Source organism: Mercenaria mercenaria, chromosome 5, assembly GCF_021730395.1.
Source record: "Mercenaria mercenaria strain notata chromosome 5, MADL_Memer_1, whole genome shotgun sequence".
Taxonomy (NCBI): domain Eukaryota; kingdom Metazoa; phylum Mollusca; class Bivalvia; order Venerida; family Veneridae; genus Mercenaria; species Mercenaria mercenaria.
The window spans coordinates 32,185,981-32,201,065 of record NC_069365.1 but is presented as its reverse complement, the minus strand read 5'-3'; the positions used below and the strand labels follow the sequence as shown (position 1 = coordinate 32,201,065).

The window sequence follows — 15,085 nt, the reverse complement described above, 5'->3', positions numbered from 1 at the left end:
TATCCAAAGTTTGAAGACATCCTGTTATCGGGGGGAAAATCGCCTATCTCCTACACAGGAATTCAACAGGAGTACGCATTTAAATTAATATGGACGGAAGAGAAATTTTGACGTTTAGACTGAATGACGTTATTATGCGATAAAATAAGTGTTTTGTGCATCATAGCGACGTGCCTATGTAAAAGATTGCGCGCTGAAAATGAGTACAACACAAAATAGAACGTTTCTTGTAGAAGTCGTGTAATAGAAAGCATTAATTCCTAGCAGTGATATAATTCCTACACATTTAACCTACAATCTATATAGTCCTGGTTTCCAAAACTCCAAATGCCGCTTTTTGTATTTTATTTTTTTTCCCATAGATGCGACTTTAGAGTTTTGGACCGGGCAAAGGGGTCCGACACATGAATGGATTGAGTTTAATGACTTATTTTTTTAGTCCTAGAGCCTTAAGTATGAAAACAGTCATACTAATATAACTACATCCTAAACAAGGGTTTTTACACAATGGTAGATTTTACTATACATTAACGGATTAAAAAGTGCTGCTGCCGATTTCTTTTAATATGTACAAACGCGAGCGTGTCAGATTTCTAGCACGACTATTGGTATGATTTCCCTACGGAATACACTTCAGCGCTTCCGTCCAAATCCAGCATATAAACCGGGTGCGCTGAAATATCTTAAGCTACAATCAATAATTCAATTAAAAGAATGAAATAACAGTAAATATACAAAATTAAGGGAAACAGTTATAGTTTCAGTCCCGACTATTTTATACATTGCAATGTATTTTATATCAGGAGAGAAATTTCCTAACCACAATTTATTCACTCGTGCGAAATTGAAAGCTCGACTTCTGGAATAACCTTTAGATATTACTGTGGCTGATATGTGTCATTTCGTTCTGTAGCAACGGCAAACGTCGTTATGACGCCCCGCCGGATGTCGCCCCGTCTAACGTCGTTATGGCGTCGCCCCGCCAAATATCGCCCCGCCAAACGTCGTTTATTAGAGATATTAGAGAATGTATTCGTGCAGTGTGTGTGTATGTGGTTGGGGTGTAATTATATTTTTTTATAAAATATGATTTAACATTAAACATGCATGTTTAACAGGTATCTCGTACTGTGTCTTTCTTTCTAAAATAACTCTGTAGCAGAAAATTCGAAAACTGAAAAGTAAAGTATTGCTAAACGTGATTGTCCACAGCATATATGTATGTCGGTACAAGTTTGATGAATACTGTATGTTTTCGAGATAATAGTTTAGATCGATGTGTAAGAATGGCCACTTACTTATAAAATGTTTACATGCCAAGATCAGGGAACAAAAAGAACAACAATCTAAAGAATTTTTTCTCTTCCAAGAAGAGCTTTCAGTAGAACAGTTATATCATTTAAATGATTTGCCAGTGGAAATTTGCGCTGCTATTTCGTTTGCATATTGCAGTAAAACAAATAAAGCTTCATTTTTCTTATCCTCACAATACGTGCTAAATTTGTTTAATGTTGCTGTAATCAAAGAGGAATGCCTTGAGTCTTTCTCAATGACAAGAAGACATTTAACCATATAAAAGTATGCAAACGACAAAGTATCGCCCTGTATAATTCCGTGTTTTTGAACATGGGTCTTAAGTGGATCTTCTAAAGTTTCACACTCCTTTGAGTTATAAAAATAGTCAGTGTTAATGATGTTTTCTTTATCTATAATATCTTCAAGTATTCGCATAGCTTCGTCAAACTGATCTTGTTTTACAAGAAAAGTTACATAGTCAATGGAACTGCTCCTGTCTTCATTATACACCTGTTTGAACATTTCACCAGCTTTATCTAAATACTCCTTTCTTAGCACCGACCCAAACGCATGTTCATATGCGGCGGAATGATACATACATGCTAGATTGCCACGACACCATAGATATTCAGGATTCTCATCCGACAAGCTTACGACTGCTTCAAAGAATTTCATTGATAATTCTACTTCTTTAATTCCAAGTCCGAACGAATTCAGAAAATGAACCAAAGAATCATAGGCATTCAATGGCTGGATCAAGTTTGTATATATATCTTTCATAAACTTCGCTGCTTCTTGATGTTTTTGCATTTCCCCCTCTTTGTCATCCGACTGTTCTTTGAGTAGTGATATGCATATCAAGTAATAGGTATTGAAAATTCCGTTTTTAATACATTTTACCTTATTTTTGTGTTGCCGAAACTCTTTTATATCATCTAAAAGTGGTTTGACTATTGTTCTAAACTTCAACTTGATACAATGACAGGCAAAAACCTTATCTTCCATAAATCCTAAAACAGGCGCTATAGGATCTAGCCGAAGTTTCTCCGCAGTTGATATTGCTTTTGCTATTTCGTCGTTGGTTAGATGGCCAATTAGATTATTTTCTGGGAGAAAGTACGTCGGTACGTGCTTTTTCTGTAAACATTCCAGCAGAATATCGAGCATATACAGTACGCAATTTCCTGGAAAATCTTTCCAGTAGTGTACAGGTAACTGTTCACAACAGTGTAGAAAAACAGACTTGAATACGTATGAAGACAAGATGGATTTTAATTTCATGTTTTGATAGCGAAGGATTTTCAAAAACAAGTAACATTGCCTCTGGTTATCGGTGACAGCCTCGCGTGCTATTCTTCCCTCAGATGCCGAAAATGATAACCTCCACTCTAATTCGGGGTTCGTACTGCTCTTCGATGGAACCGCAACAATATGGCAACCATCATTAATGATCGAATCAACTAAAGAACACTGCAACCACTCGGACTTAAGTGTTCGGTCTTTTACTGAATTCGCAATTTCAGGCCATGGTAAACAGGGTAAAGCATACACCAAATCTGTAGCTGTGGTGCCATCTGGTGTATTCATATTTGCGGCAGTTAACTTGATATTGTTATCTAAAGTTATTGCCGGTCCTTGAATCACAACTTCTGTGGTTTCTTCTTTGTCACATTTAGATAGACCAGAAACCAACTTTTTCATGTATCTGGTACTACTTAAATAATGCTTTCCAGCGTCACCATCAAAAACAAACGAATCATCATCTTGTTTTATATTTGGTATGCAAATACGAGCATATCCGGGATAAACATTGTCATAATCCAAATATGCTTTACAGTTTGTATCGTGGTTGTCCTGAAGTTTCTTCGTTGAAACTGGAACCTTCTCGTTAATGAGCAATACATCTACATCTGATAAGTCCCCAAAGAACAGCTCCTCCTGTTTAGGTAATGCCGTTGGTACATATACAGGAATAGTGTAACCTTCAGCCCTGCTTCCAGTCACGACACATTTAAAGTTGTCCTTGAGATCTTCAGTTAAAAGACTGTTTACCTGACAAATTAGGCCTTCATAATTTTTCTTGACGGCGCTCCATTTTACCAAACGGATTGGAAGTAAAATATGTATCAAGGTAGACAAATGTAAATGTGGTAACCCAGACCAGGAATCATAGTCACTGGGATTGAATACTACGCTTGTCTCCATTTTCTGAAAGAAACGGAACGTATTATGTGTTATATATACTGCTACTTTAAACGTTTTCAAGTTTCAAGTTTTTCAAGTTTCAAGTTTTCAAGTTTTATTTCTACATCAGGGCATATAATATGCATGTGATGAGAACAATGATATACAAACTGAATCAGTAACTTCAAAGACAATGCTAAGTATATAAACAACAAAGCAGCATATTGTTATCTAAAAAAATAAATAAATCTATAAGTCATTTTACTGTTTCTAAGAGTTACACATGTGTATCCAACTACGAGATCAATAAATTTTACGTGGAGAATGAAATTATTTAAACTTAGACAAAATGGTTTTACAAAATAATGCTAGTTTAACAAGTTTTGACTTAATTTTACAATTCATAACATCATCTAACTTGAATGAACTAGGATGATTATAATAGTACTTTGGCAGTGACTTTTTTCTACTGTCACTGAAGAAGTCACATTCAAACAGATAGTGAAATTCATCCCCAATTGAATGTTTGTCACAAAGTGTACATTTTCTTTCACAACGTTCTATGTTATAATGTCTTCCCTTCTCAATAGGTAAAGAGTGGTTCTAAATTTACAAAGAGTCTTAGCTAAATTATGTGGCAAGATATCCAGATATTTTTCAAAACAATGTACTTTTTCATACATACGATATACAAGACATTTCGGAGAGTTATCAACTGAGTTATTCCAGTTTTGAACAAAATGATCTTGCAATCTAGTCTTAACCAGTGATTTGAAATGTCTCAAGTTTGTAACCTTTTGGTTAATAAAATATTCAGACAAACCAAGCTCGTCAAGATCAGACTTAACAAAAGATATCCAAGGGGAAGTAAGTATATTGCTATTATGCAAATGCAAAATAGTTTTATATAATATTTTACAAATTTTATCATCTTTAGTATTTAATAATTTGCTTCAATAACATAATACTCTAGATTTGGCTTGCAGTGTAATAGGCATAATACCTAGCTCACCATACACCATACAGTTTGGTGTTGAAGATTTCAAATTCAAGATGAATTTACAAAATTTTAAATGAAATTGCTCTAAAATCTTAAGATTTTCAACACCCCAGGCCTCACTTCCGTACAACAAAATTGGTGCAATCATTGTATCAAATAAATGAAATTGCATAGAGATAGTAAGATTAAGTTTACGAGATTTCTGAATAATCGAAAACATGGCACGTCTGCCCTGTTTTAAGTATATAGTACTAGGTCAGAGACCACCAGTTCAAAAAAGTACAGGGAACTTACTGGGAATGAGGTAAGTGTATACATGGGAATAAGGTAATGTTTGTGCATTCTGATTGGTCAGTCATGTAAACAAACCCAGAAAGTGATTATTTTTTTCAAAATTGATTTTTTTTTCACTGCATTTACAGTATCTTATTATACATTTTGACAAAATTTGCTACATTTTATGTATATTGAAAAGAAGTTTTATTAAACAAATTTCTCCCGCCATGTCAATGATGTAAACAGGGGGTCATCTCATTCACACGAAAATTACTTAAATAAAGTGTCACTATTCATATGTTTTTCGTCCAATATTTTGGTAGAACTAAGATAGTTCTTGAAAAACTTGTAATTAGATATACATGTTTCGTTGCATGGAAGGCCGTACACGCCATAATGTTACAATGTAAGTCTATGGGAAAACAGTTGGTGGTCTCTAACCACTAGTATACTGAAGAAACCAGATAACCCCGATTTGCTATTCTGTCTTAAAAATACCGAACATACTTGTAAAGTTAAGTATGAATTCGTTGATAATATAAAACAAGCAGAGATATCATTCAGTTCATTTTACTACTACACCCCATATTTTAAAAATCACCATTAATACACACAAAATGTGTGGATGCATACCATTTGGAAGAATACAGAGGTGTAGATAAGATTTTTTTCTTGGAAATAATTTAAATTCATACAAATATTAACGATCTTTTTCGATTGGGTAAGACAATAAAGATCGATAAGGTAAGACAACTAAGACAGATACGGTGAGACAAGGACATTATTTTGTTTCTGTTGTCATTTTCTTCCCTCATAAAATTTATCACTAAGTTGTAAATTCTAGACACTTTGACTTTTCAAAAATGGGCTGAAGCCTTTAAAGGAGGAATTTTTTATGATGTCATTTTTTTGTTGAAATATTGAATTTTTATCAATAACATTTTTAAGCATAGAAAAAGTTTGATTTTAAGATATTGACAGAATAATAAATGGCGGGTTAACAAAACAATTTATCGTCACCTTGGCGCAAGAAGTGAATAAATCTTCTTTCAGTCAATGCAGTTATTAACTTCTTGCGTTGAGGTGACGATATATACACTACTAGTTTTATATTTGTGTATATATGTACATTCGAATGAGCAGTATTTTAACCAGTTAAATTGTTAGAAAACTATTTTTTAAGTCTTAAAATATCTTTCCGTAGCTTTTCAATTTACCCCTACTTCCCATAAATATATTTTTATGTTAAACAAGATTACCCGCTGATCAACAAGGCCTAGCTATTATGAGCTTTTACCGCTATAAATTGAATTTACTTACCTATATCCTGTTGAATAAAAGATACTTCGCTCAAAACAATGTCGACTTTATAATCAAGAAAATCTCAAACGTATACACTATATCTATAGAAGGTTACATGTTCATAATGATAAAATACTAACACAGAATCCAGAAAATACTGGTAAGATTAACCTAACTGAAACTGTTCACTGGGGAAGTAAATGTCAATCCTTAACAATCAAAGTAAACTAACCTGGCAGGATCTGATTGGTTTACGAAAGAAAAAAAAGTAAATTATAGTGGGTCAAAACAAAACACACCCTTAAAGCATAGATATGAACATGATTTATAAAACAATAATTTATGGTCTTGCAATAAAATAAAGAGATAAAAAATATGGAAGCGTATATGGACCCCTAATAATTTATGTGTAATATTTCTGATAAAGTTACTTCGTTAAAGATAAATGTAAGTGGAAATGTTCCGTGAAACTTCTGTGTAATATAAATTTGTAATCCTAAGAATATTTGGAGTTGCTCACTTGGATTTCTTCTTTACTGACCCAGCGACTTATAAATAACAATGGCTGAGTAAAAGTCGGACAAGGCTAGCCATTGCAAAAAAGGACAAAAAAAGTACCAAGAATGTTTGATATGTCATTTTTTCAATTCTAGTGACTTCAATGTACAAAGTCCTTGCTTGCAAAGAGGGTAATATCATCGCAGGCAAGTTCTATAAAAAATAAGTATTCTAGTGTCAAAACATTATCAAAATAAGTAGATGTTTAAAAGACATACGAGACATGTTATAATTACGAAAGACCCGTGGTGACATTTCAACTTCATTATTTCACGATTTCTGCTTCATGATTTCACGATTTCCACTTCATGAATTCACGAATTCACGATTTCTGCTTCCTGATTTCACGATTACCACTTCACGAATTCATGATTTCACGAATTCACTATTTCATGAATTCACGATTTCACGAAAACAAAAATTCATCATTTCTTGATTACAGGATTTTCTGAATTAATTTAATTCATGACAATTACGATTTTGTTCGATTGTAAACAATGAAATCGATAAGTAACAACTAGCAATCGGAGACAGAATTATTTGTTTGTGTCATTCTTCCCATAAAATTATCACAAGTTGTAATTTAGCACTGACTTTCAAATGTGAGCTTTAACGGAGATTTTTTATGTGTCATTTTTTGATTATTGATTTTCATACATTTTTAACATAGAAAGTTTGATTTCAGTTGCGAATATAATGGGTTACAACGATTTATCGTCATTTGCGCACATAAGTGAATAATCTTCTTCATCATGCAGTTTATACTTTTGCTTGAGTCATTCACTTAGTTTTATATTTGGCTATATTCATTCGAATGGCAGTATTTTACCAGTTAATGTTAGAAACTATGTGTTAGGTTTAAAGATCTCGTAGTTTTATTTACCTACTTCCATAATATTTTTTGTAAAAGATTACCGCTGATCACGAAGGCTAGTATTGAGCTTCTTTACCATAAATGAATTACTTACTATCGTGAATAAGATACTTGCTCAAACATGTCATTTATAATCAAATAAATCCAAAGTATACATATTATAGAGTTTATGTTCTAATGTCAAAACTAACACAGTATCGAATATTAGATTACCAACGAAACTGTTCACTGGGGGTAATTCAATCCTTACAATCAATGTAAACTACCTGCAGATCTGATTGGTTTACGAAGAAAAAAGTCATTATAGTGTCAAACAAACACACCCTTAAAGATAGTATGAACTGATTTATAACATATTTATGGTTTGCATAAAATAGAGTAAAAATGGAATGCGTATGATGGACCTATGAATTTATGTGTAATATTTTGATAAAGTATATCTTCGTCAAAGCAATGTAAGTGAATGTCCGTGAATTCTGTGTTTTAATTTGTAATCCTAGATATTGGAGTGCTCACTTGATTCTCTTACTGACAGACTTAGTAATACATGGCTGATTAAAAGTCGGGCAAGGTAGCCTTGCAATAGGACAAAATACCAGATGTTTGATATGTCTTTTTTTAATTCAGGACTTCAAATGTACAAAATCCTTGTCAAAGGGTAATCATCGAGGCAATTCATTTTAAGAGGCATGAAGGCCCTTATCGTCAAACTGACCTATTGCCTAGTCATAAAGATTACATTTGACCAGTTCATCAAGATGATGGCATATTTCGGTCTCTAAGTGTTAATCAGCTTTTCCTCCTGATTGAACCTGGTGTACATTAGTTTGACCCCATACAAGATTCGAATTACCTTAGATCTCAGATTAACGTCTACAGATTCATGAATCAGTCATAAGTGGCCTCTAAGTGTAACAGCTTTTCTGATTTGAACTTGTGACCTAGTTCTGCCTATGACCAGATCTGAATGACCATGATCTCAAGATCAATTGACATTTCATAAGTAGGCAAATGGGCTACAGTGGTAACTAGTTTCCTTGATTTGACGTGAACGTTTTGATCTATGACCAATTGAATTGGTCTTGAGACCATCAAGATTAACTTCTGCAGTTTCATGAAGTACGTCATAATGTGCTCTAGATGGTAACAAGCTTTCTTTGATTTACTGTGACTAGTTTTGAACCCTGATGACCAATTCAAATTCTGCAAGATTTATTGAGGTAACATTCTGACTAAGTTTCATCATGATTGGGCAAATTGTGAACTCTAGATGTTAAAAGCTTTCTTGATTGACCTAGTGAGTTTGAACAGATGACCCAATACAATTCGCAAGATTACTGGAGTATTCTGACCAATCCATTAGATGGTAAATTGTCCTCTGGTGTTAACAGTTTTTCGTGAATTGCTGGTGACTTTTTGACCAGATGGACCCAATTTAAACTCTCAAGATTTTATTAGGTAACATTCTGGCCAAGTTCATTAAGATTGGCAAAATTGTGACCTGATGTAAAGTCATTGTTGACGACGGACGACGGACGATGACACGACTGACGACTGAGACGACATACGTGAGCGACATAGGGCGATCACAAAATCACGTTGAGCACTTCGTGCCAGGTGGCTAAAATTAGTATTTAAGTTCAAACATTATCAAATAATCCAAGTAGATGTTTAAATGCATACGGGCTGTTTAATGATGCATGTTAATTCATTACGAATCTATAAACATTTATGGCTTTTACTGGTATATAAAATTTATATAAAATTTACTTTGATATTTAAAATAATAATCATTGTTGCCTGTAAATGCCTTATATTAATAGTTATATCATAATGAAGATTTCGACTTTGACTCTGAAAATAAATGATTCCTGTTTCTCGATAATAATGATTTTGTTACTTTTAAATTGTTAATACATGACTCTGTCTGTCGGATGAACAAATGGGGAATTTTGATCAATAGCTAATGGTTTTGAGCAAATAATTCTGGAAATTCTAAATAGTTGTATATATGTATATTTGACTGTTGTTGTTGATGTTGAGTAATGTAGATGTTGAGTTAAAGTGTTGGTAGTGGTGGATGAAGGCCACAGTGAAAATAAGTTTGCAACATATTTTTATAAAATGAAGACTTGAATGTTTACCTCCACTAAATAATAATTGTACGATTTACATGCGTTACTATTTCAAACTACATGTACCAGGAAGTTAGAATAGTTGAATTTGATTGGTGTTAGATTTTGTAAATGTATATATTTTTTTCGTCGTTAGCGAGCGAGTAAAATTCACCATTCATGCAAATACAGCAAATATTTATGTTTTGCAAACATATTTTATGAGATAATAAAAACAAGTACCCACCAAAACGTATAGATCGCGGATTCATATTAAATAAACATTGATCAAAATTTTAACACATATGATAATACTTGAAATGTTATGTCAGTAAAATACATGGGTACTTGCAAGGTGTATATGTATAGCCTGTTGTAGAAGCAGCCTTAAATGTTATTTCTGTAACAAATAGACTCATTTTTTCAATCAAGTGTTTCAATTTCCATTCATCTTAAATCGTTCTTATTTCAATGTAAAGGGAGCTAGTTCACCAGATTGTTACGTTTGTTTATTTGTTTAGTTAGCTTTAGAGTCACAGCGATATAATTTAGGTCATATAGCGACTTTTACAGCTTTTGATGCAGGAGGAAGACCCACAGGTGTCTCTCCAGGCATTGGTTCAATCATGGGCAGGCATCTGGATAGAACCATTGGCCTACTGTCCGCCAGCTGGATGGTTACTCACATCAGAAATTCTACACCCGGAACTCTTAACTGTCAAAAGGGAATGCAAGTACAGTGTGATTACATGTTACAAGTTTTGTAACCAGTTGTTCCTAATTTATAAAGTTGTTTTACTTGTATTTGACAAAAACACGGTTTAGATAAAGGAGAAAATAATATTGAGTTAGTGTGGCGGAAAGATAGCAAATCAACTACTAGAACTGGATTTTATTTCTTTTGATATAAGAATGAATATATGAACGTAGGTAATAAAACTTGAAAAGCATTTGTCTAGGCTTCAGACATTTGTGCTCTAAATTTCTTTACCATTCCAGTTCTTGAAAAATATTATATGATAACTGTTTCCTTGCACGCCTTATATTGTTCACAGCTGAACTAAACATACGAGTATAACTGGAATCATTTAAGTCAGTGAAATTGAAAATATCTAAGGGTACATAATGTCCATTGTTAAACGTATGTGTACAGTAACATTTCAATAAAGCGATGTCTAATTTGATTCTTCAGGTGGCTTTACTTCAGCCTCTGACAGAGATTTTGCATATTCAAGTAAGACCAGAGCCTGGCCTGTTTTCACTTTCTCGCAATGTTTTTCAAATTTCTGGAGTGCTATTTCGACGTTTGACGAATGTCGGTCACACTTTGTAAGGACTCCGTGACATTTAACAATATAAAAATAAGCAAATGAAACGTCATCTGCTTCTATTTTCCCGTTGACTTGCACATGATTTCTCAAAGGTTCGTCAAGCGTTTCTTGTTCTTTTCCACTATACGCAATTCCAGTCGATGTGTGTTGGTCTAAGTTTCCTGTAAATTCTTCAAGAACATGTATGGCAGCCTCATATCTTTTCTGCTTGACAAGATAAGTAACATAATCGATGGCGCTACACTTGGTCTCCTCATACACCTGCTTGAACAGTTTCCCAGCTTTGCTTAAATACTCAGTCCTCTGATCAGAACCGTCAGGGTAGGAATAAGCTGATGAATGATACATACAAGCAAGGTTACCGCGCACAGACGAGAATTCGGGATACTCTGCTGACAGACTGATAACTGCCTCAAAGAATCGACAGGTTATTTCAAGGTCCTTGATTGCCAAACCAGCAGAGTTAATGAACTGCATTAATGTTGCATTCAGTCCCATAGGATTGAGCCATAGCGTGTATATATCAATAAGACACATGATCGCCTCTTGATGTTTCGCGATCCTAGCTTCTTCTTGACTAGGTTGTTCGTGGAGAAGATAATGACAAATATTGTAGCCAGTCGCGATTATTCCGTTCATGATTGAGATGTTTTTGTCTCTGTGCTGTTTGAACAATTTCATATCATCCAACAAAGGTTTCATCACCTCTCTAAAAGTGGCAATGACACTTTGATATCCTATGACTCTGGAATCTGTGTAATCTAATATCGGTGTAATAGGATCACATCTAAGGGTAACAACTGTACCTATGGCTACATCTATCTCCGATTCACTAAGATGACCAATTAGATTGTTTTCTGGCAAAAAGAAAGTAGGCACGTGTTTTCTACCTAGACATTCCAACAGAACATCTAGCATGTAGAGTACGCAGTTGCCGGGATAATCCCTCCAGTATTCCACGGGTAATTTTTCACAACAATAGAGAAAGACAGACTTGAATACATATGACGACAATACTGGCTCATTTCCCATTACCTGTTTCCGCAGTATTTTCAGGTATATGTAACACTGTCTTTGATGGTCAGTAACTGCTTCTCGTGCTAACCTTCCTTCAGAAGCAGAAAACGATATTCTCCATTCACGTTCAGGCGTCAACGTTTTCTTCGAAGGTACTGCAACGACATGACATCCATCTTCAATTATGGAATCTACCAACTGAGGCTCTAACCACTTAGATTTACTAGCTCTGCATTTCCAGCTTGAGGCTATATCAGGCCAAGGCGAGCATGCTAATGCGAAGACGAAATCCCTCGAAGCCCCAATATTTGGATCATACATTCTTTCTCGTGTTACATCTTGGCTGTCCTCTATAGTAAATGCAGGACCTTGAACCCATGCCTTTTCGCTTTCCGGTAAAGCAAACAAAGGTATTATTGACTGTACCTTTCCCATCATAATTGTGCTACTCAAGTAGTACTTGTCCTCTTCTTCATCGAATATAAATGACTCGTCTTTCTGCTTTACTGTTGGCAAACATACCCGGGCATAACCTGTTTGAGTGCCATCATATTCAAGATACCCTTTGAATGCTGTATCGTTCGGCTCAGGGAGCTTCGTAGTAGATATTTTGATACTACCAGGTACCCAGAGCATATCGACATCAGATGGTTTTTCAATAATGGGCGGTGTAGTTCTTATCAAAGAATATGGTAGAGCATAGCCTTCAGCATTGCTTCCAGTTACAATGTAGGTATCCTCCGAGGATGACGGATTGCTGGAGATAATGCTTTCATAATGACGTTTCACGTTCTTCCACCCTATCAAACGAATGGGTAGTAGTGTCTGCATAAAATACGATAGGTGCATCAGCGGAGTTTCCGACAGATCATCCCATTCTGCGAAACTGAACTCTACATCACTGTCCATGACTGAAATGTTTAAACATACACTACTTTATATACTAGCTCCTAGGCTAAGATTATGTTTCTACATGTTTATGGATTAAGACGGAAAACAAAAGCGGAAAAAATGTAGAAATATCAATCTAGTGGCTAGTCTAACTGCTTTCGAGTATAGAACATAGCTTACATACTTGCCCTGCATTCCAATTCATGGAAAAGAAATTTAGTCGTTATTCCCTTAATATCATTTCTTTTTCATTTCCATTTAAACTAGTGTAGAGTGTACAGGATAGCTTCGAAGATTTTTCATTTATTACTGATAAAATCCATATCCCGCCGGCATGTTTTACTATAAATCAGACCAATAAGATATAATCTTTTCGAAAAAAAGCAGCGTTTTATATTTTCACTGACGATTTTTACACACAAATTTAGTCATAACATTACAGCTTTTAAAATGTGTCAGAATGTTAGTCTGCAAGCAAATAAATGAAAGAGAACAATTTAAGTCTAAATGTAAAAATATCTACCTATTATGGTGGCATATTTCCGACACTATAACCTATCCTGTATACCTAGATATACACATGTAGCTTTAGACGTTAAGGTAAACGAATACATTTGTTTATATTTTAATTTATTAATTGAAATATTGACAATTTCTCGTTTCAAAATAGATTCTATTATTTTCAATACAATGCTGCAGAATTTACATTATCAATACATGTAATCGGAAATTCTCATTAATCAGAGAAAGTCAATAAAATGTATACCTACTTGTTGTGAAATCCACTTCCGGTTTTTCCTCCTATGCAAAGTAGATATATATACGTAGAATACTGAGTATAGTTTAACACCAATGCGTAGATGTCAATTTAATTTAAAAAAAACATGTTACATATAGACTCTGTATAGATATTTAAAATCCATGATGTTAAGTGTCAGTTTTGACTATCAATGAATCATCGATCTAAATAAATTTCTGCATAACATATACTTAAGCGAAACGTTTTACTTACAGGAAGACTCGCATATACACGTCGTATTATATTATGTATATATAGCTTAACTCCAATACGTAGATGTCAAGGTCTGTTTGTCGTGTTTATATATATATAAACAACCTACTACACAACTGTTGAGTCATGTGCAGACATGTCAGATCCTTTAAAACAAGTTAAACCATAGCAAAGGCACATCTATATAAATATATAATGATCATCTTGTAATATTTTGGTTGCAATGATGTTTTAAATATTGGTCATCAGTGTGTGGAACCCCAGGATCGGACACAAGGACAAGACCATTCTATCTTATTGACATTCCGTATCCCCACGTTTAAGCGCCCCCGGGGGTATTACATTTTCCACCAAGGGTGCATTTATTTCTGTACCACATACAAAAAAAAGCTAGAATTTTGAAAAAGAACTATGTTGTTTTCTACTGTTGTACTACCGAAAAATGTCAAGTCCGCCATTTCCAAAGTATTTACGCTAACATACATGTAAGTTGTTAAATCCTACAACAAAGTAAATCTGTTACCACTTTCAGTTGAGTAAATACGGAATTAAGAGTAAATATGGCAATTACGAAACACTGGCTATAAACATTGACCCGGTCAGTCCACATGTAGAGTACCGTTCGATGCGTGAATTTGTTGCGCACAATTAGAGGGTCGCAATCTGGTTTGTTTTCACATATTAACCATGCATTCGAAGGTAAATATTTATGTTAACCTTTGTGACAAATAAGATGTTTGGCATGTTTAAAAAAGCCACTTTTCCACCGTCGGGTTTAGTAATATGTAATCCGCAGAGCGCGTTCAGTCAGAGAGTCGCCGCAATTCGGAAAGAATAATTTTAACGTCAGAGGTTATTTCTTAGGTCACGGTGTTTGATTGACCAGCTTGTAATTTCAACAGCTTTCTAGGTCAGTTGCTCAGTTAAGTGTGACTTACCAATTCAAAGTTTCCTAAATTTAAACAATTATACCCCCACAAAACGAAGTTTGGGGAGGGGGGAAGGGGGTGGTATACTGGAGTGAGCTTGGCGGTCGGTCGGTTGGCTGGTTTTCATGGTTTCCGGATGATAACTCATGAAAGGCTTGACCGATTTAAATATTTTTTTTTACACAGGTCTAACATCATGAAATACAGGTCAAGTTCTACTTTGAGGTCAGTACGTCAAAGGTCAAGGTCACAGTGACTCGGAACAGTTAAACGGTTTCCGGATGATAACTTGAGAACGCTT

At 34.6% G+C, this 15,085-nt stretch overlaps 2 protein-coding genes across 5 annotated transcripts; both read right to left on the bottom strand.

Annotated features, from left to right (window-relative positions):
- Window positions 1-1,351: 1,351 nt before the first annotated feature.
- Window positions 1,352-6,409, bottom strand: LOC123556850 (uncharacterized). Its single transcript, XM_045347885.2, has 2 exons — window positions 6,077-6,409; window positions 1,352-3,504 (listed from the first exon to the last, which is right to left on the bottom strand). Exon 2 carries the CDS (start codon window positions 3,499-3,501, stop codon window positions 1,396-1,398), a length of 2,106 nt encoding a protein of 701 aa, XP_045203820.2. The 5' UTR covers window positions 3,502-3,504; window positions 6,077-6,409; the 3' UTR covers window positions 1,352-1,395.
- A 4,072-nt stretch (window positions 6,410-10,481) lies between these two features.
- On the bottom strand, window positions 10,482-13,918 carry LOC123556851 (uncharacterized). 4 transcript variants are annotated; one of them, XM_045347888.2, is made up of 2 exons: window positions 13,856-13,918; window positions 10,482-12,863 (listed from the first exon to the last, which is right to left on the bottom strand). In XM_045347888.2, exon 2 carries the CDS (start codon window positions 12,859-12,861, stop codon window positions 10,780-10,782), a length of 2,082 nt encoding a protein of 693 aa, XP_045203823.2. In that variant the 5' UTR covers window positions 12,862-12,863; window positions 13,856-13,918; the 3' UTR covers window positions 10,482-10,779. The 4 variants fall into 4 exon arrangements, with proteins under 4 accessions (XP_045203823.2, XP_045203822.2, XP_045203821.2 ...); XM_045347887.2 differs by lacking the exon at window positions 13,856-13,918 and adding an exon at window positions 13,610-13,849; XM_045347886.2 differs by lacking the exon at window positions 13,856-13,918 and adding an exon at window positions 13,614-13,849.
- Window positions 13,919-15,085: the final 1,167 nt, after the last annotated feature.